Raw genomic sequence first — 19,528 nt, forward strand, 5'->3', positions numbered from 1 at the left:
TATAGGTTTAGACTAGACCCAAAAACTCACCAAATTTATAATCAAGTTCCTAAGTTTCAAGCCTAGGGTTAAGTCCCAACTTCTTTCCAATATCATAAATCTAAGGGTATTCACATAATACCATACACCTAACACATAATTACATGTACCAATATATCAAAACTTGAATCATAATATAATAACACCAGACTAACTTAGGAACAGTAACGTGGAAGAATTGATCTTTTTCCTGGTTTTTGACACACTCTTTTTCCAACCAATGATTGGCTCATTATGGCCAATCACTGGCCCACATATGCCTATTAATTTAACCCCCCATACTTGCCTTAAATTTCCCAAAACAAAACTTACGAATCACTTTAACAACCTACAGCCATTCACCTTAATTTCCATCCAATGTTTCAATCACATACTTTATTCTTTTGTCTATTTTTGCCTTCTCTAATGCCAACCACAAATTTATCCTCACCTCGCCTCCAAATACCCCACTACGAATGACACGTTAAATCAGAAGGAAGCATTAATTACTCAGGCAAATCAAATTCTTGAAGTCATACAAGATACCATTTATCCCATAATTAATTAACTAAAAGTAATTACGATAATTTGCACTACGAATTGTTACTTGCAGATCGCTCTTTCCTTCCCTCTCCCGTGCGTCAGTTAGGTAAAGTTTCTGCCTCTTTTCTTTTTCTAAACTAATTGTTTATTAAAACTGACAAACCCACTAACTTATTTTTTTTTAATGGTATAGAGTCTTAAATAAATGATTACTTTAGCCCATTAACTATCGATTAATTCAATTATCTACAATTACATATCAATTAATTAACTCAAGTTAAACAAATAGTTCAAAATTCTTAAAATCAATTTCACTGACTGATCATGAATGACTTGTGGCAACTACCGGGAGGGGTAAAATGGTAATCTTACAAAAATTTCAAAAAAATGACTTTTCGGGTCATTACACTCCACCATATGGCTGTAATGCCATAAGGCTTTTTGCTTCTCTGTTGAACGTTCTCCTAAACATTTGTTTGTTACCCACTAAATGCTACTGAAATCCATGTTGTTTAATAAGGGTAATTGGTGATAGTTGCTAGGTTTTGTGAATTCATCCAACAGGGAAATGCTCAAAGACCAGAAGTGCGTGTTGTGACGTGGAATAATGATGAGCTCGCTACCGATGCTCTCCCTGTACATGGCTTTGAGCATTACAAGGCGAAAGATTATTCACTTGCTCATGCTCCATTCTCGGGTAATCATTCAGTGTTTATAAGTTTTCATCACTCTGTATTCATTTCATGCACTTAATAGATTTTTTACAAGTCAATATAACATAACCAAATGATATAGGTAGCAGCTATGCAGGGGGTCAGTGGGCTGCTGGTGATGAACCCTTATACTACATTGTGTCCCCAAAAGATGTGATTATTGCGAAGCCAAGGTTGGTAAAGCTTTTCCCTAATTATCTTCATATGTCAATTCCTATGTGATTATGCATATATGCACCAAGCAAAGTGAGGTTCTTTTATGTTCTTTTGCCACATATGCTCTGGTTTCTGTCTCTTTTACCAGGATTGATCTGTTCTGAACAATTAGTGCCCGGTTTTGTCCTTTTATTTCAAGTGTAACCTATCATTCATGATGCGTATATTATGTGTTGGATAGCGGCATTTTGGTGATGTGTTTTTAAATTTTACAAGTTAAAGTTTGGTGATTTCAGGAAGGCATCCAAGTAACACCTAATATTATTGTAATTCAAGATTCCAAGCATATTCATATGCCAAAAAGTCGTACACTGTGGAGCTATAATAGGCTGCAAAGGTGTAAAGAAGAGAGAATATATAAATAAAGCAGCAGCATATTAAACTGAATTAGGAAGGAGGGAGGGTGGGTGGTTTGGGAAAAACTAGTGAAGGAGGAGGAGGAGGAGGAAGGGGAAGAAGAAAGCTTGAACTTGAGAACAGAGAAGCGTAGTAGCGGAAGAAGATAACCTGAATCAGAAGCATGGTAGCAGCCAAGCAGAAAAGTAGGGATAAGGTGGTGAATAGAAGAGCCAAACAAAGTTTCATTTGGTATGGAAATGTAGGACTTTCCTGCAAAAGGGAGGACACACGTGCTCAGAAATTAAAAAGGAATACACTAATCAGAAAAATGTATTATACATGTCTAGGCATGTCCATGTCCTTAAAGTGTCTGATCCCATTAAGGACTTCAATTTGATACCAAAAAAAGTAACTCAATACCTATGTCTCTAGCCTGCAGAGATGGATGTTGAATTTCCATTCAGTAACATCTATCTATCCAACAAATTTTATTTTAACAATAAAAAACCATCTATCTATCCAAAGAATGGCACTCCCTTATGTTTAGATACAGGAATGCTGATTGACAAAAAATATTAATTTTACTTCTATGGTTGATTGTTAGGGACACAGAAGATCATATTAATTGGCTTCTCCAGCATGGATGGCATGAGAAAGCTTTAGAAGCAGTTGAGGCCAATCAGGGAAGGAGTGAGCTTGTTGATGAGGTATTTTGTTTGAATGTGGTTTTTCTTGATTTTTTCATTAAACCGATATAATTTTCATATATGATCAGCTTAATATAGGTTAATTTGTTGCTATGATGCTCAACAACTTCTATATGTGTCTTTTATATATAAAGGATGGGGAAGGGCTAGAGCGAAGGTTTGCGAGCTATTGCATAGGAGCAGGGGTTTAACCCTGTGCGCAGCCAAAGGGTAGCGGTTGCGGGTTTCCTTGTCTTAAAAAAAGAGAAGGGCTAGATCGAAACTTTCTGTGATCATGCCTTGCTTGCATTTCTATGTCAACTATTTACAAATATTTCTGACTTGACTTCCTATGTGATGTACTGACCTGCAAGCCTTGTTATCAGTGGGATTCTGTCTTTTTTTTTTGTAATAACATAAAATCTTCTCGCCTTTTTAGTGCTTCAGAGACTATCCTTTTTACTCTGCATGTACAATTGTACACTCTACCCTCCCCTGACTCCACTTAGTGGGATTTCACTGGGTATGTTGTATGTACTTTCCATTTATATGCACATATCATTTTCTAATTCTACGTGTATAGGAAGTGTATGGAGACGTATTTTTTTGATAACTGAGAAATCGGGGGGGCTAGTGATGCAAGATTCAAAATTTGGTTGTCAATGGGCCAACCCCTCTACTCTTCTCCACTTAAATACCAAGCTTTTGTCTGCAGTAGGATTCGACCCCCTGACATGCGCCTAATTCTCACCTGCACTCTTACAACTAGACCAAAGCCCTAGGGGGTTGCAATAAGTCGCTAGTCAAAGGTTTAGAGCTATCGCTGGCCGTATCGATTATGAAGAGACATTAAGTTTTGGTCTTTCTTAATTCACTCGCAATGTCGCTTCTTTGTTTCTCCCGTTTCCAACTGACAACTAGGCCAAGATGGCCAAATTTGGTTACCAAATAATAGTTCCATGATATTCCTTTGTAGTCCATACTCAAAATCAGTTTGTTAGTAATGGAGTCTTGCTCTTTTACTCCTTGCACCACAAACGAAAACATTTTATAGTTGTTAAGAATGTGTTTCTTCACTATCCAGTGGCATCTCTATGGCCATCTTTTAATATGTGTGCTCTTTAATTCAGTTCCCTTTTGCTTCCCTCTTCTTTTTTGTGTTATTGAGTAAATTTCTTCTTTTTTGCCTTTTTAAAGAATCCTGTATTAATGCGTTACTTCCAACTTCCCTGATATATATTTCTCCCTGACTCAGAGAATGAGCAACACTATGTTCAGGTTGGATAATGGTCCTTTCTTGACTTTATACATGCCTCTTAAATGGCATTTCTAAATGCTCAAAGAAAATTGTCCCAAGGATTAGATTAATGATATCACCTCCCAAAAGTTCCCTGGTGTGCCTGGATCAAGTTCCGTGCTAATGCTTTGGATAGATTAAGCTGTTTTGCACCATTACATTGCAGTGTCTGATTCTATTATTATTATTTAACCCACTCTGTCCCACGTTTGGTTGGGCCGTTCTTTTCATAATTTTGTAACATTGCAATAGCTAGTCCTCTGTGTTTGAGATCATTTATTGTCCTTCTCTGCTTTCTTGGACATTCCCAACTTCTCCCAGAAAGTGTTTTTTGTGTGCATCACACCACAATTGCTCTGCAACTACTCCTATCAATAAGATAAGTTTCTAAGTTATCGTATGCCACCCTTATCTTCTCTCTGTTTCTGCCTGATGGCCTGAGTGGTATATCTCCAATGTATTGGATAAAGATAAAAATTGTGTGACACAACTCGCTTACATACATGGATAGTTTCCATATTGAGTTTATGCTTGATTGTTCTTCTTGATCATGTTTCTAAAATTTGAATATCCACTAACAAGATTCTCATTAAAGCTTTCCTCTCACAAAAATTGTCTACTCAAATCAGGTGGGTTCAAGATACCTCGATCATCTGATTGTGGAAAGGAAGTATGGTGAAGCAGCATCTCTATGTCCAAAATTGTTGCGAGGATCAGCTTCTGCATGGGAAAGGTTTAAATATCCTTAAAATGATGAAATATCTTGGAAATATACTTTTAGTTATTGAAGTGCAACTGGTTGTCTTTTCCAGATGGGTTTTCCATTTTGCACATCTGCGCCAACTCCCTGTGTTGGTCCCGTACATCCCAACAGAAAATCCAACATTGCGTGATACAGCTTATGAGGTCTGCACTTTGCTACTGTGTCCATTAGTTTCTTGAATGACTTCTTATACACTCCTAAAGAGAGTCAACAACTGAATCATTTGTTACATTAGGTAGCTCTTGTTGCTTTGGCAACAAATCCATCTTTTCACAAGGATCTTGTATCAACTGTCAAATCCTGGCCACCTGGCATTTATTCTACGTCGCCTGTTATCTCAGCTATAGAATCTCAGCTTAATACCTCATCTATGACTGATCACCTCAAAGAGGTAAGTACAAAGGAGTTACAGCTCATGTTTTATGTTCTACATATGCTTTCTTTGGGCACATTATTTATCGTCTACTTTAACATGTAGGCACTAGCAGAATTATATGTGATTGAGGGACAACATGATAAAGCTTTTGCTCTTTATGCGGATGTAAGTTCAGTGCTGTATTAAATTTATTACCCTGGAAGAGGATGCTGATAATTGTGTGTTAAGAAGTTGACTTCTTTCGCTCTTTGTTCAATTGTTTTTGCTTTCAGCTTATGAAGCCGGATCTGTTTGACTTCATTGAAAAGCATAATTTGCATGATGCTGTGCGTGAAAAGGTATGCATATTAGACTGGTTGAATTTATTATGTAACTGTCTTATATATTATGTTGAGAAAGATGTAATTCAGCTCTAATGGAAAACAACAACTTCATCTTTTTCCCTTTTCTGTTCTATTTTTTCTTTTTGGTCAATTGACGCGTTATTATTTCTAGAAGGAAATAAATCCTGTTTTTGTCTTCTTGATATTCTTGAAACAAGAAGTAAGAGACTTTAAGGACAAAATATTGGCCATAGTTTAGATAATATGGTTCTACAACTCTTCACTTATGATTGTCTAATTATCATGGACTGACAGGTTGTCCAACTAATGATGGTTGACAGCAAGCGTGCCATACCTTTGTTGATCCAGCATAGGGACTTTATACATCCACCCGAAGTGGTGTCACAACTTATGGCTGCAAAGACTAAGTGTGATTGTCGGTACCTTTTGCATTTGTATCTTCATTCATTATTTGAAGTGAATCCTCATGCTGGACGGGATTACCATGACATGCAGGTTTGTATAGAATCACCCTGGGAGCTTTCACTTTAAAGTTTATTTTGTGGTAATTTGTAGGTGAGGTCTATGTGGCATGGCAAGAATTGCTGTTGCTCATGTTTCTTGGGTTAAATGTTTTGGTTTTGAATTGTAATTGAAGGTATATGCAGTGTCTTTCTGTTCATGTGGGTGCCCTTATCTCATTTTGTGCCACTTGACAATTTGTTTGTTTAATTACTAAGTTAACCTTTCCATATGGTAACTCAAGGACACTAAGCCCTTGGCAAACTCAAAATTGGTAAGATGGGTCCAAACTGATTAGAAGTTACTGAACCTGTAGAAAAGTTAATGCATTACATTGATGTTATTGTTCAGCAACGTTGTCTGGAAATTACTTGTTTGTCGATTGTTGTATAAACCTTCAATTAATCGAGAAAGAGCTGCTCCATTAACTAGCCCTGCCTAATGCTTATAAATATCTTTATCCTGAAACAACCTTTCTCCAGTGTTCCACATTATAAGTTTCGTTTTTAGCTTTTGCCCTCACCATCGCACACATGGTCGGTTCAACTATATCATGCCTTTATTTTTTGGGAATCTTAAATATCTCCTATGTTTGATTCCGTCATTTGTCTTGGCGTACCCATGTCAGACTGGTGTGACATGGGTGTGAATAATCCATATGAATTCTTCAAAACACGCAAATTTAAGAACTTCATGTACAGGTCATGAATACTTACTCTGTGTTATCAAAATATCTATAGATGAATCCATGAAACATAGAGTATCTCTATCTAATTGATTCAGGCTAAAAAAACAAAAGTGGCGTACAAGTATTTCCTTACGCCTTAAGGTTTTTATGCCCCATTTTTGTGTTCTTTTTTGTCTTTAATGTCTTTTATGTCCATGCTTTCTAAAGCATATGCATTTACTTGGTGTATGGGTGCTTTTTTTTTTTTTTTTTTTTATAACCGAGAAATCCGTCTGGGACCCAGGTGCCTTTTAGACCAATCACAGCCTTATAAACTCGGTGGATAATGGGCCCGCCCCTCTACCCTTCTCCACTTAATTACCGGGCTTCCCTTTGCATGGTGTGGGGTTTGAACCTGCGACTCAAGTCACAAATCCTCCACCTTTGCCACTTGAGCTAGGCCTTGGGGGCTTCTTTTTTTTTTAATTATTTAATTCTTAAATTTTGTGGATTCTATATTGGCGTCCACTGATTTTGTTTCTCCTTGTTTATGATTTTCGTAGGTCGAGCTTTATGCTGACTATGATCCAAAGATGATGCTTCCCTTTCTCAGAAGTAGTCAGCATTATACACTTGAGAAGGTTTTTGTGAATGAATGGATGACAAGTCCCGGTCTCTGGCTTTTTGTTCTTCTTATTGACCTTTTCTTCTTTAATGAACTACGCTAGGCTTATGATATCTGCGTGAAGAGAGATTTATTAAAGGAGCAAGTTTTCATCCTTGGAAGAATGGGGAATGCAAAGCAGGCCCTTGCTATTATCATAAATAGAGTGGGAGATATAGAAGAGGTGGGTTCTTGCTGATTTGTAGTCTTAATATTGCTTTTTCAAATCTGGATTTCAACAGACTAGCCTTATAACTACTCACATGCAGGCCATAGAATTTGTAAGCATGCAACATGATGATGAACTCTGGGATGAGCTGTTTAAGCAAAGTCTTAATAAGCCTGAAATGGTAAACCATCACCTTCTTTTTTCCCTTCTTTGTTAGAGCACAGGAGACTGTATGAATATTATTTTAACGTTTGGCATTTTGGATTAAGTTGCCTTACTTTTTTACAGGTTGGTGTATTGTTAGAGCATACTGTAGGGAATCTTGATCCCCTTTATATTGTAAATATGTTGCCCAATGGCTTGGAAATACCTCGGTAAGTTTGTCGATTAAGTAAACTCTCACATTTTCATGGGTATGACTCTAAAACAAGATACATAAAGTTTTTTGCTTTTATTCTTTTGGCATAAAATATTTATATTGCTGGCAAGTCTTCTTGAATAGTGAACTAGGAGGAGGTAACAGTGTAGTCAAAGGCGCGCTTAAGCCCTAAAGTGAGGCTCAAAACGTGTTGAGCGCTTCGCCTCGCTTTATGTGGACTTCAGTGTCGTCATCAAGGTTCTAAGGCAAACTTTTCCTTGCCAATGAGCCTCTTCTGAAGAAGTGACAGTAAACAATTAATATTTCACTTAATCATAATTTTTTTTTAGTTTCTTTGGTCATATATTTGTCATTCATGTTTATAGTTATTAGTCTTGGACAAAACATATATATAGTTGTATTTTTTTTCTTCCTTTGTGCCTTTTTTCATTAAAGCCCACGCTTTATTTGCGCTTAAAGCCCCCGCGGACCTTAGAGCTTTTTTGCGCTGTTCGCCTTTGATAACACTGGGAGGTAATATAATTGTGACTCGACCTGATATTGTTTTTCCATGAGCATCATAAGTTAATTTCTAGATTCTTTGCGACTTTTATTGGATGTTGTGGTCCGTATTTATGATGTAATAGGTTAGTCAGATTGTGTTTGCAATTTATGATGCGAACTGCTGTTAGTTAATCTTGAATCTCTTAGCACTAATCTGAATGTTTTGCAATATTGCATTCCATTGCAGTCTGAGGGATCGTTTGGTCAAAATTGTTACTGATTACAGAACAGAAACTTCTCTTAGACATGGATGTAATGACATACTCAAGGTACATTATTTGTAAGCCTTCCTTCCACAGTATCTTACATAAGATATGCTTTTGTTTGCAAGTTATGATGAAGTGATTCCATTGACGATTTGATTTCACTGCCAGGCTGATTGTGTCAACCTGCTAGTCAAATACTACAAGGAAGCAAAGCGTGCAATATGTTTGAGTGAGGACGTTGATCAAGCACATTCCAAAAGAAATCAGCAGAGGGCTTCACATTTAGGAGAGAGAGTCATGAGTATGAAATCCATGGAGGTCAAGTCAAAAACCAGAGGAGGTGGAAGGTGTTGCATATGCTTTGATCCATTTTCTCTACAGAACGTATCAATTATTGCCTTCTTTTGTTGTCATGCCTACCATACAACTTGTCTCATGGAGTCCACCATTTCCATTGGCGGCGATAAAAAAGAGGCTGGGGCTTCTTCTAAGGGCACTACGTCATATTATGAATTTGATAATGGCAGTGATGACGATGATGAAGAAGAAGATGACGAAGATGCTTCTTCAGGTACCCCTCGGATGCGTTGTATTTTGTGTACTACAGCTGCAGGTTGACTATCTGTTGTTTTGTTTGTTTGTTTGTGGTGTACCATAGTTTTGTTTGGTGTGTGCATATATCATGAGCATGTGTTATTATTATTTATTAGATAGAGACTGCTTTCTAATGTTCTATATCTGTATTTTAGGAATTTGTACTGTATTTATTGATCGAGTCAAATTCTCTGCTATCCCTTCAATTATTAGGGACGGCTTAACGCATAAAATTCTCCAGATTATTTGTATGGTGCTGTTCTTTTTGGAACAGACTTTATGGGTTAATAATTCACAAAAAAATGCTTCATTTTCTTGGTGTTCATCTCTTCCCTCCCCTCTTTTTCGATTTTTGACATTTAACCTTGTGAAAACTGATTACAAAACTGACCATATCGATGAGAAAGCAGTACTAAAACACAGTGCTAGTAGTAATGAAGTTGAATACTGGATAGCATCAAATTCCTACGTTTGGTGTCCACTGGTATTACTGCTCATATATATGTCTGGTATGAAGGAAAATGTTTTTTAAAAAAAATCCATATACGATCATTACATTATTCCTCGAGAGTCGTGTCATTCGCCTATCATATGTCGCCCTCAGAGTCTTTAATACTCTCGAGTAATTTCATAGCACACCTCGTATATTCAAAGGGGCCTAACAAACTACTATAGTGCTTATAGTTGTGGTAATTGTGAGTTTCTTGGGTCTTGCTCTTGTTTTTTTCCCTCTACCGTTCTCTTTTAATTGACCATTTCTTTTCTGCTACGCCTATCCATTCATCAATTGACATATAGAGGCAGATGAGTGATAGTTTTTGTCATATGAAAAGGAAACATTACCAAAATATTTCATGTCCTTTCAAAAATAATTTATTCACAAGTTCATATCTGACGTGGAAATACCATTTATCACTATCCTAAAGTGGAGGTGCAAACTTGTTTTCGAGTAAAGTTCAATATAATAAGATAAAAAAAAAACGAATATGATGCAAGACAGTTTGGCCTTTTAGGGATATGTTGTCAACCACCACATGTATATACATAATATGGTCAAATATTAGAGGTGGTTAAGAAGCACATTGTACTCCAACCCCCGGCTAGTATGGGGTGGAATGTATTTATCATAGTAAAAAAATCTAACGTCGTTTGTTCGAGTATTTTTTGTTACTATAGTAAATGTTGTTATAGAGAATAAACAATGTAACATACCATATGAAGAATCAGTTTTAAAGGAAATTTGACCATTAAAGTGAAAAATTGTTATAACGATCTCTGAGTGTATTTTATAAATTTATGAGAGTTAGATCAGAAACAGATGTAATATTGCTGCAATAAACTCATTTCAACTCGATATTTTTTATGTAAAGTATAGATTTATGTGTAATAATTTCACCAAAATTGTAACATATAGTAAATTCAAACTGGTAATTGTTTATTTTTTATTTAAAAATATATATATATATATATTTAACTTTACATAAAAAAGGAGTAAAAAATTTCAAGTTTGTCCTCCTAAGTGTCACGGAATCACATTTTTTTTTTGTAACTAACGGTTTCATTAATCACTAATGTAAAACGATTACAATCTCCATAGCTAACTACACACAGCTAGCTATCCAATACATCAAAGAGCTCCTACTTAGTCACAACTAAATCTGAAAGTAGACATGAGAGCACTAATCCTGGGTGGGGCTCGAACACTACAAACAAAAGCTATCTCTTTAGCAATGGCATTTGACTCTCTACTCTTTTTTTCGAAAATTCTCATATTTCTCTCTATCCACAGACAGTGTACGAACTCTGTGTAGACCATTTTGAAAACTTGAGTTGCTTGTGTCTTTCCCTTCACACACCTTAGCACTTCAGTAAGATGTTGGTCCCATGACAGGGATTGAATTGGCTTAGCTTAGATCCACTGCTGCACTATTCTCCAAATTTCTACTCCATAAACACAAGAAGTGAAAATATGATCCCTAGACTCATTGTGCAAAGTGCATAGGGGGCATGTTGGAGACACAGAAATAATAATGAGGATCACTGTTATTATAAATATATATTATTTTTATTAAAAAGTAAAATATAATATAAAACTTTTTAAAAAATACAGTTATTATAATAAAATAGTATTATAAAAAAAAGAATGTTATAGAGAGATTTAGTTGTAATACAACAATAATAAAATTTAGTATTGTTTGAATGGCAAATGTGATTCCATGCACTATTTTAAAAATCACTATAATGACGATAATTCTGATTGATTTAAAGAAATTTCTAACTTCCATTTTTAGTCATTTATTTGCATATTTAATTAAGAAGAGCGATTATTAATGATGCACAACATTTTTGACTAATGACTATCAATGCAATAAGTGCCATTTAATCATCAAGTTTTATTTTTATTTTATATTTCTATCTGCCATTCAAACAATAGTAAGCTCCTATTTTCTTAATTACAGTCAAATTTTTCTATAACATTATTTTTATTATAATAATTATATTTTAAAATTAATTTTTCACTGCAGAAAAACTCATAGGGCTAAGGAGCTGACAAAATCAAGATAGTGATCTAAATTATTTACAAGGAAAGAGTTGGCCCAATTAAAAAGATTAACCAGACAACTAACCTTAAACTTACAAATTGGAGTTAAAACTTTATTGAAAAATTTCATGTTGCTTATATTTATTTGCATATTTAACCGCATATTTAATTAAGAAGAGCGATTATTAGCACAACATTTTTGACTAATGACTATCAATGCAATAAGTGCCATTTAATCATCAAGTTTTATTTTTATTTTATATTTCTATCTGCCATTCAAACAATAGTAAGCTCCTATTTTCTTAATTACATTCAAATTTTTCTATAACATTATTTTTATTACGGAAAAGGGTCAAAATTACCCCTGAACTATGTGAAACAGACCACTTATACCCTTCGTTACATTTTTGGGATCAAAAATGCCCCTGCTGTTATTCTAAGAGACCACAAATACCCTCAAGAGTTAACACCCCAAATTTTTATTGATGTGGCAAGCCACGTGGGACTAATCCTTCCACCTAGCATTGCCAACAAGGATTCACTACAAAAGAACTAGACTTTTAGCGGCAACAACAGTCGCCACAAAAGCCCAGAAAACTGTCACTAAAAGTTTTTAACATTAAATTCTAATTTTGTGTTTTTTCTTCATTGTTTTAAAAATAAAAATGATATCGATTAAGTAGGAGTTTGAAGACACTGTATGTTTTATTTTTATGTCATATGTAAATGTATAAAATGTACAATGATGCATTATATAGTAGGAGATTTGAATCGATAAGTAATTTTGATGATTTTTCGTAATAATATTGTATGTTTTTAATATTGATATTGCAAGTTATTTATTTTAGAAAATTAGGTTGCAATCAAAAATTAATTAACATATTTTTTTGTTGAAAAAATAGGTTTTACTAGCGAATGGTTGTTGGAGCCTTAGTCGCCACTAAAAATCACTCATAACCTTTAGTGGCAATATTTTGGGAATTTGTGGCAACTTCCCCGCCACTAAAGATCAAGTTCTTTTGTAGTGAACCTTAGTTGTCAATGCTTAGGTGGAGGGATTAGTCTCATGTGGCTTGCCACGTCACTAAAAATTTGGGGTGTTAACTCTTGAGGGTATTTGTGGTCTCCTAGGATAACAGCGGGGGTATTTTTGATCCCAAAGTGTAATGGAGGGTATAAGTGATCTATTTCGCATAGTTCAGGGGCAATTTTAACCCTTTTCCGTACTTTGTCGCCACTAAAGATCAAGTTCTTTTGTAGTGAACCTTAGTTGTCAATGCTTAGGTGGAGGGATTAGTCTCATGTGGCTTGCCACGCCACTAAAAATTTGGGGTGTTAACTCTTGAGGGTATTTGTGGTCTCCTAGGATAACGGCGGGGGTATTTTTGATACCAAAATGTAATGGAGGGTATAAGTGGTCTATTTCGCATAGTTCAGGGGCAATTTTGACCCTTTTCCGTTTTTATTATAATAATTATATTTTAAAATTAATTTTTTACTCATTATTATGTCGCTAATCTTTAATAACATTACCTCTTTAGAGCCGTTCTATTCAAATATTAATTGTTTTTTTCATTTCGCTATAATGATGCTATTTCTCAAATCCATTTTATTCATTAATTTTCATACTTATAGCACCAGCTACAACTTAAAATGTTTTTAATTTTTTTGAATTATTTTAAAAATATGTGAATGCTTTAAATGGTTTAATTCTTTGTGGGTACATTACAAGTATTAATAATGTATTAGCAATTAATTTTTTTACTTAATGAGATATGAATATCTTTTGAGATTTTCAATTTAAATATTAATTTTGTTTTTTATTATAACATAATTTTTTTTGGAAAAATGACTCTGGGTAAAGATCAATTGCTATTATGTGTTTATTATATATAAATGGTCATTCATTATAAGAATTTAATGAATATATTCAAACAAATAACAAATTCAACTATGCAATATTGAAAACCCTTAATACAAGGTAAATGATGCTTCATAGATATTAGGTAGTGTAACAGAATCATTAATTAAATAGTGCTATACTAATCAATCTAAATTAGGGTGGGCATAGTATGATACAATAATTAAAATTTCAACCAAGTAATTTGGTATTTATTTTTTAAGAAAATTATATCATTTTCATATTAAATAATTTCGGTATGATTTGATTTTAAAGTTTGATTTCAATATTTTATAGTATGGTAAATCGATAAACACAATTTATTCAACTTTAGTTTATATATACTCATATAATAAAGAATGACCTCAATCTTTCAAAAAAAACATCTTAATATATCATAATAACACTTTACACAAGTGTGTGTGTATATATATATATAAATATATAAAGTATGAGCAATTTCCTTTAATTTGCTAATCAATTACATAAAAAATATTTTAATCAAAGATACAGTAGTCAAAATTTCAATATCTAAACATTTGAGTTTATACAAGTACTAGCTTGTATGTTTGTTAATATTATATATGATAATATACATAAATTATTTATATAACTATATATTTCGATAAGGTATTTGGTATTTAGATACTTTATTTATAACTATCAAATATCAAAAGATTTAAAATATATATCATATACCATATCATAATGTAAAAAATACGATAACAAAAAGTTTGTTTTGATATAATATATAAATCGGTACCTACCGTATTATGGCCATCTCTAATCTAGATGGAGGACCATGAAAGAATTTAAAGATAATAAATTCAGTCAACTGATAATACATACTCCATTTTAATTTATGTGAGTTAGTTTGACTTGACATAAAGTTTAAAAAGTAAAGAAAAACTTTTGAAATATGGTTATAAATCATTTCACTTATGATAAAATGAATATTTTAAAGTTAAATTGTTATTAAATATAAAAATATATCATTCTTTTTAAAATTAACTAAAAAATAAAGTTATATATAGAAAATTTAAATTTACTTAAGTTTAAATAATTAGTCCATTTTGCAAACGAATATTAAAGTATTGCTATATTTGGAAAATTTTAAAAAATCTATGTCCAAATATTATCCCAAAAAAGTAATAAAAAGAAAAGTGGTAGCTGAGTGAAATGTAGGTTGTAAATTGTACTTTATCTTTCTATGACTAATTGGTTAAGTAAAGGCTGTAATTGTGTTCCTATGACTATTTGGTTAAGTGTATATATCCAAGGGATGGGACCGATTATGTTCGGATCAGTTTACACGTATTTCGATTAGTTTTAAGAAATACTTGTTATCTTCATCGATACAAATATTGGATAAATTCATCCACAAAGTAATATTCTCTCCCTCTATTAAGTAGTATAATTTCTATTTCAATTTATGTAGCGATGTTTGACTGAACACAAAGTTTCAGAAAAAAAGAAAGAAAGAAAGAGACTTTAGAAATTTATGGTCCAAAACAAACACCCACATTTGTCCGGGTAAATATAATTGGATCCTTACATAAAAATAAATAGCTGTCAGATTCATTATTATTATTTTTTTGTCAGTATACATAAGTTAAGCATTGGTTATATATAGATATTATCTCCAATTTAAGCTATTAAATTGAACAACTATTCAAATTAATTCTTTCAATATTTAATTGCAGCCACAATCACTTTAAATGCAACTAATCCACTATGAAATGTTTGAACGGTAGATACAAAAAACTTCAACGTGACATTCACTTACAAATTTAATACCTACCAAACCCCTATGTCCATTTTTTTTAAAAATAAAATAAAATCCAACTTCTCATTCATTTTCCTTCTACTTCATTCTCACTCTATATATATATAAAGAAATTGTGATATTGAAAAATTAGAAGTATTAAAACTATATATTATAAGCTTTATATTATATCTTCGATTTTAATCATGGCATTACGTATTAGTGAGTTGTTTGCCGCGGCTTTAATATATATCATACTCCCTCTGTCCCAATTTATATGACTCACTTTCCTTTTTAGTCAGTCCCAAAAAGAATGACACATTTCTATTTTAAGTAACAATTTGCCTATGAAATGTCTTTTTTACCCTTAATGAAATGATTTACAACCACACAAATTTCTATCATTCATTTTGGACCACAAGTTTTAAAAGTCTTTCCATTTTTCTTAAAGTTTGTGCCAAATCAAAGTACATCATATAAAATGGGACGGAGGGAGTAATTAAATAAAATCGGAGGGAGTATTACAATTTTTCTCCGTACCAAACACACCTTGGTCATGCAAGTAAAATAATAAAATAATTCGTATGATTAATATTTAAAATAACCGACTGAATGCTGAGATCAGTCATATACTTGGCAATTGGCAGGTGTAAATTGTACTCCCTCTGTCCCAATTTATATGACTCACTTTCCTTTTTAGTCAGTCCCAAAAAGAATGACACATTTCTATTTTAAGTAACAATTTGCCTATGAAATGTCTTTTTTACCCTTAATGAAATGATTTACAACCACACAAATTTCTATCATTCATTTTGGACCACAAGTTTTAAAAGTCTTTCCATTTTTCTTAAAGTTTGTGCCAAATCAAAGTACATCACATAAAATGGGACGGAGGGAGTAGTACATATTATTATTTCAAAATTAATAGCCACCGTCCGGGAGCGGGGGCGGAGGCTACCGCCGGGTCCAACGGGGTGGCCGGTGATCGGAGCACTATCACTTTTAGGTTCAATGCCACATGTTGCACTTGCAAAAATGGCCAAAAAATATGGACCTATTATGTATTTAAAAGTTGGTACATGTGGGATGGTTGTTGCTTCTACCCCTAATGCTGCAAAAGCTTTCTTGAAAACACTTGATATTAATTTTTCCAATCGTCCACCTAATGCAGGTAAAAATATTAGTAGTAATTTGTTAATATTATAAAATTATAGTATATGGTAGGGTTATAAATTAAATGAGTTCATAAGGTTTGTGGTATTTGTGTGTTCTTGTAGGTAAAAGCATCGTCTCTGTGAGACCTAGGTCACAGGTTCGAGTTGTGAAATCATCTATTGATATTTGAGTTAGGGTAGAACATCTATGTCAAACTCTATTGCGACGTTGTCCTTTCTCGGACCCGATGTGAATACGGGATGCTTTATGTATCAATCAATTAGCTTTTATCATAGTTTTTCGACATCATACCAAGTTCATCTGAACACAATATTTTTATATAAAACTTTTCTATATGAAAAACACTAAGATTTCAACTAGTATTTAATTCATTTGAACTTTTTAAAGGTCAAGCACATTAAATTTAAATCATGAATCTGTTGCTGTTCTAGAACTTTATTTTGTGATTTTTAAGCGATATAAAGTCTTATCTTGAGGTAAGTTTAGAATTAACTTCTTGTACCTATAAAATACCCCATTTTATTTATCATTTTGCATTTAAAAACTCTCAAAATCTTCTAACAATTAATCTAGTGTACTTTTTATTGATCCTCTAAATTAGGTGCCACACATTTGGCCTATAATGCCCAAGACATGGTTTTTGCACCCTATGGACCTCGTTGGAAGTTGCTAAGGAAATTGAGCAACTCACACATGCTAGGTGGAAAAGCCTTAGAAAATTGGGCCAATGTTCGTGCCAATGAGCTAGGTCACATGCTAAAATCGATGTTCGATGCAAGCCATGTGGGCGAATGTGTGGTGATTGCTGATATGTTGACATTCGCGATGGCCAATATGATTGGTCAAGTGATGTTAAGTAAGAGAGTGTTCGTTGAAAAAGGGGTAGAGGTTAATGAATTTAAGAATATGGTTGTGGAATTAATGACGGTTGCAGGGTATTTTAATATTGGTGATTTTATTCCTAAATTAGCTTGGATGGATTTACAAGGAATTGAAAAAGGGATGAAAAGTTTGCATAAAAAATTTGATGATTTATTGACAAAAATGTTTGATGAACATGAAGCAACTACCTATGAAAGAAAAGAAAATCCTGATTTTCTTGATGTTGTTATGGCAAATAAGGATAATTCTGAAGGAGAAAGGCTTAGTACTACAAATATCAAAGCACTTTTGCTGGTATGTATCAACTAAATATTATTATATCTATCCACTTTTAATTGTCATAGTTTTCTTTTCTAGAATCAAACGATAATAACTTTGACTAACATTTTACAATGTATTTTTTCATCATATTGATATGCAAAAAGTTGGAATTTATAGTACTTTTCGTATAGTTTTTGGATATCTAAATTTTTTGTTTAAAATATCGAATTAATGTAATTTAATTTAATTTTGAAAATTAGTCAAATTGACTTTCGAAAAGTGCAACATGACAATTAAAAGTGGACAGAGAGAGTATCAATTTGTATGCGATCAAGATTTACTTGAAACCTATGTTGTTCAGACTCTTGCTAAAAAAAATTGTGTTTTATTTGGAAAATAGGTAAAGATATTATATATATGGAAAAAAAAAATTAATAGTTTTATCCTATATTGTTTGCTCTCTTAAGATATTGTTGTGCTCATATTGTATCTTTTAAAAAAATACTATTTCTTTTAAAGAGTTTTCTTTTGCACACGTTCATTCATTACACTGACAAAAAAGGAATTAGATTGACAACTTCTATGGCTAAACAATGAAACTGCTAATCCCATTTAATGACGAATTAGCAACAAATTATTACAAAAAATTATGTTAGCCACGAGCTGTTTCTTTTATTTTTTGTAAGAAAGGTTTCTATTAATTAAATTTATTTTTCCTTTCTAATTAATATATTCTGACATATTATTTTTTGACAATATTTTGTTACAGAATTTGTTCACAGCTGGTACAGACACTTCATCTAGTGTAATAGAATGGGCCCTTGCAGAAATGATGAAAAATCCTCAAATTTTCAAAAAAGTACAAGAAGAAATGGACCAAGTAATTGGCAAAAATAGACGTTTAATTGAATCTGATATTCCAAATCTTCCTTATTTACGTGCAATTTGCAAAGAAACATTTCGGAAACATCCTTCAACACCACTAAATCTCCCTAGAGTATCGACCGAGCCGTGCACGGTCGATGGTTACTACATACCGAAAAATACTAGACTTAGTGTCAACATATGGGCAATCGGACGAGATCCTGATGTGTGGGAGAATCCGCTTGAGTTCAATCCCGAGAGGTTCCTGAGCGGGAAAAACGCAAAGATTGAACCTCGTGGGAACGATTTTGAGTTAATTCCATTTGGGGCAGGACGAAGGATTTGCGCGGGGACAAGGATGGGAATAGTGATGGTGGAATATATATTGGGAACTTTGGTTCATTCATTTGATTGGAAATTACCAAATGATGTTATTGATATTAATATGGAGGAATCTTTTGGATTAGCTTTGCAAAAAGCTGTCCCTCTTGAAGCTATGGTTACTCCAAGGCTATCTTTGGACGTTTATCGTTGCTGATCGAGCGAGCCTTTCTAACCATTTATAGTGCAACATATTTGCTAAAGATCGTAATGTGAGGAATACAGGTGTTAGCTATATATAAAAATAATGATAGTGCGATACCTTGAAGGGATTTGTTTTGTAATTTGCTTGGCTTTCTTCTAATAAACTTATGTGCTCGTAGATTTTTTTTTCTTGATATTGGAATACTAGGGCTTGAGACCTTTGATTTATTTCATAATATTCAAAAGTTTCTTTTTTTTTTTTTAATAAAGAGGAGGATAACAAACTTGTATATTAATTCAAGTAGCGCGTTAAAACAATGTCAACCCGTCGTTAAAAAAAGAGCAACTTTCACATATAGCAAACAAAAAAATCATATTTGTATGCTATAGCAAAGTTTGCATAACTGCGCTCCATAGCAAACATATAAATGTATAATTCGCTATACATATATACAAAAAGAAGCAATTGTATAATTCGTTGGCTCCTCTTCAGAATTGTATAATTTCGCTGGTAGGCCATTTGTATAAATTGTTGTTAGCCTCTCGTTTGTATAAATCGTTGACAAACATAAATTATACATTATACAAGCATAAA

The 19,528-nt window shown here is 33.3% G+C and overlaps 2 protein-coding genes across 2 annotated transcripts in view; both read left to right on the plus strand.

Annotated features, from left to right (window-relative positions):
* The window catches only part of LOC102582868 (vacuolar protein sorting-associated protein 41 homolog), a 17,056-nt gene extending 7,728 nt beyond the window's left edge, over window positions 1-9,328 (plus strand). The window contains exons 5-19 of the mRNA XM_006348991.2: window positions 1,126-1,258; window positions 1,357-1,447; window positions 2,434-2,536; window positions 4,442-4,545; window positions 4,625-4,718; window positions 4,811-4,966; window positions 5,054-5,116; window positions 5,224-5,289; window positions 5,590-5,790; window positions 7,027-7,104; window positions 7,192-7,311; window positions 7,397-7,477; window positions 7,585-7,670; window positions 8,406-8,487; window positions 8,593-9,328. Of these exons, the coding sequence (XP_006349053.1) occupies window positions 1,126-1,258; window positions 1,357-1,447; window positions 2,434-2,536; window positions 4,442-4,545; window positions 4,625-4,718; window positions 4,811-4,966; window positions 5,054-5,116; window positions 5,224-5,289; window positions 5,590-5,790; window positions 7,027-7,104; window positions 7,192-7,311; window positions 7,397-7,477; window positions 7,585-7,670; window positions 8,406-8,487; window positions 8,593-9,042 (1,908 nt within the window). The 3' untranslated portion in view covers window positions 9,043-9,328. The remainder of the gene's footprint in view (window positions 1-1,125; window positions 1,259-1,356; window positions 1,448-2,433; window positions 2,537-4,441; window positions 4,546-4,624; window positions 4,719-4,810; window positions 4,967-5,053; window positions 5,117-5,223; window positions 5,290-5,589; window positions 5,791-7,026; window positions 7,105-7,191; window positions 7,312-7,396; window positions 7,478-7,584; window positions 7,671-8,405; window positions 8,488-8,592) is intronic.
* Window positions 9,329-15,342: 6,014 nt separating this feature from the next.
* F3'5'H (flavonoid 3',5'-hydroxylase) lies at window positions 15,343-19,127 on the plus strand. The gene is made up of 4 exons (NM_001287878.2): window positions 15,343-15,480; window positions 16,124-16,396; window positions 17,003-17,577; window positions 18,314-19,127. Exons 1-4 carry the CDS (start codon window positions 15,432-15,434, stop codon window positions 18,944-18,946), a joined length of 1,530 nt encoding a protein of 509 aa, NP_001274807.2. The 5' UTR covers window positions 15,343-15,431; the 3' UTR covers window positions 18,947-19,127.
* Window positions 19,128-19,528: the final 401 nt, after the last annotated feature.

Source organism: Solanum tuberosum, unplaced genomic scaffold (assembly GCF_000226075.1).
Source record: "Solanum tuberosum cultivar DM 1-3 516 R44 unplaced genomic scaffold, SolTub_3.0 scf00101, whole genome shotgun sequence".
Classification (NCBI taxonomy): domain Eukaryota; kingdom Viridiplantae; phylum Streptophyta; class Magnoliopsida; order Solanales; family Solanaceae; genus Solanum; species Solanum tuberosum.

Bases quoted from the DNA above. Each gene is read 5' to 3' on its own strand.
- F3'5'H (NM_001287878.2), top strand. From the start codon at position 15,432: ATGGCATTACGTATTAGTGAGTTGTTTGCCGCGGCTTTAATATATATC. The intron at 15,481-16,123 runs TACTCCCTCTGT...GGACGGAGGGAG, and splicing joins CGCGGCTTTAATATATATCA to TAGTACATATTATTATTTCA. The intron at 16,397-17,002 runs GTAAAAATATTA...CCTCTAAATTAG, and splicing joins CAATCGTCCACCTAATGCAG to GTGCCACACATTTGGCCTAT.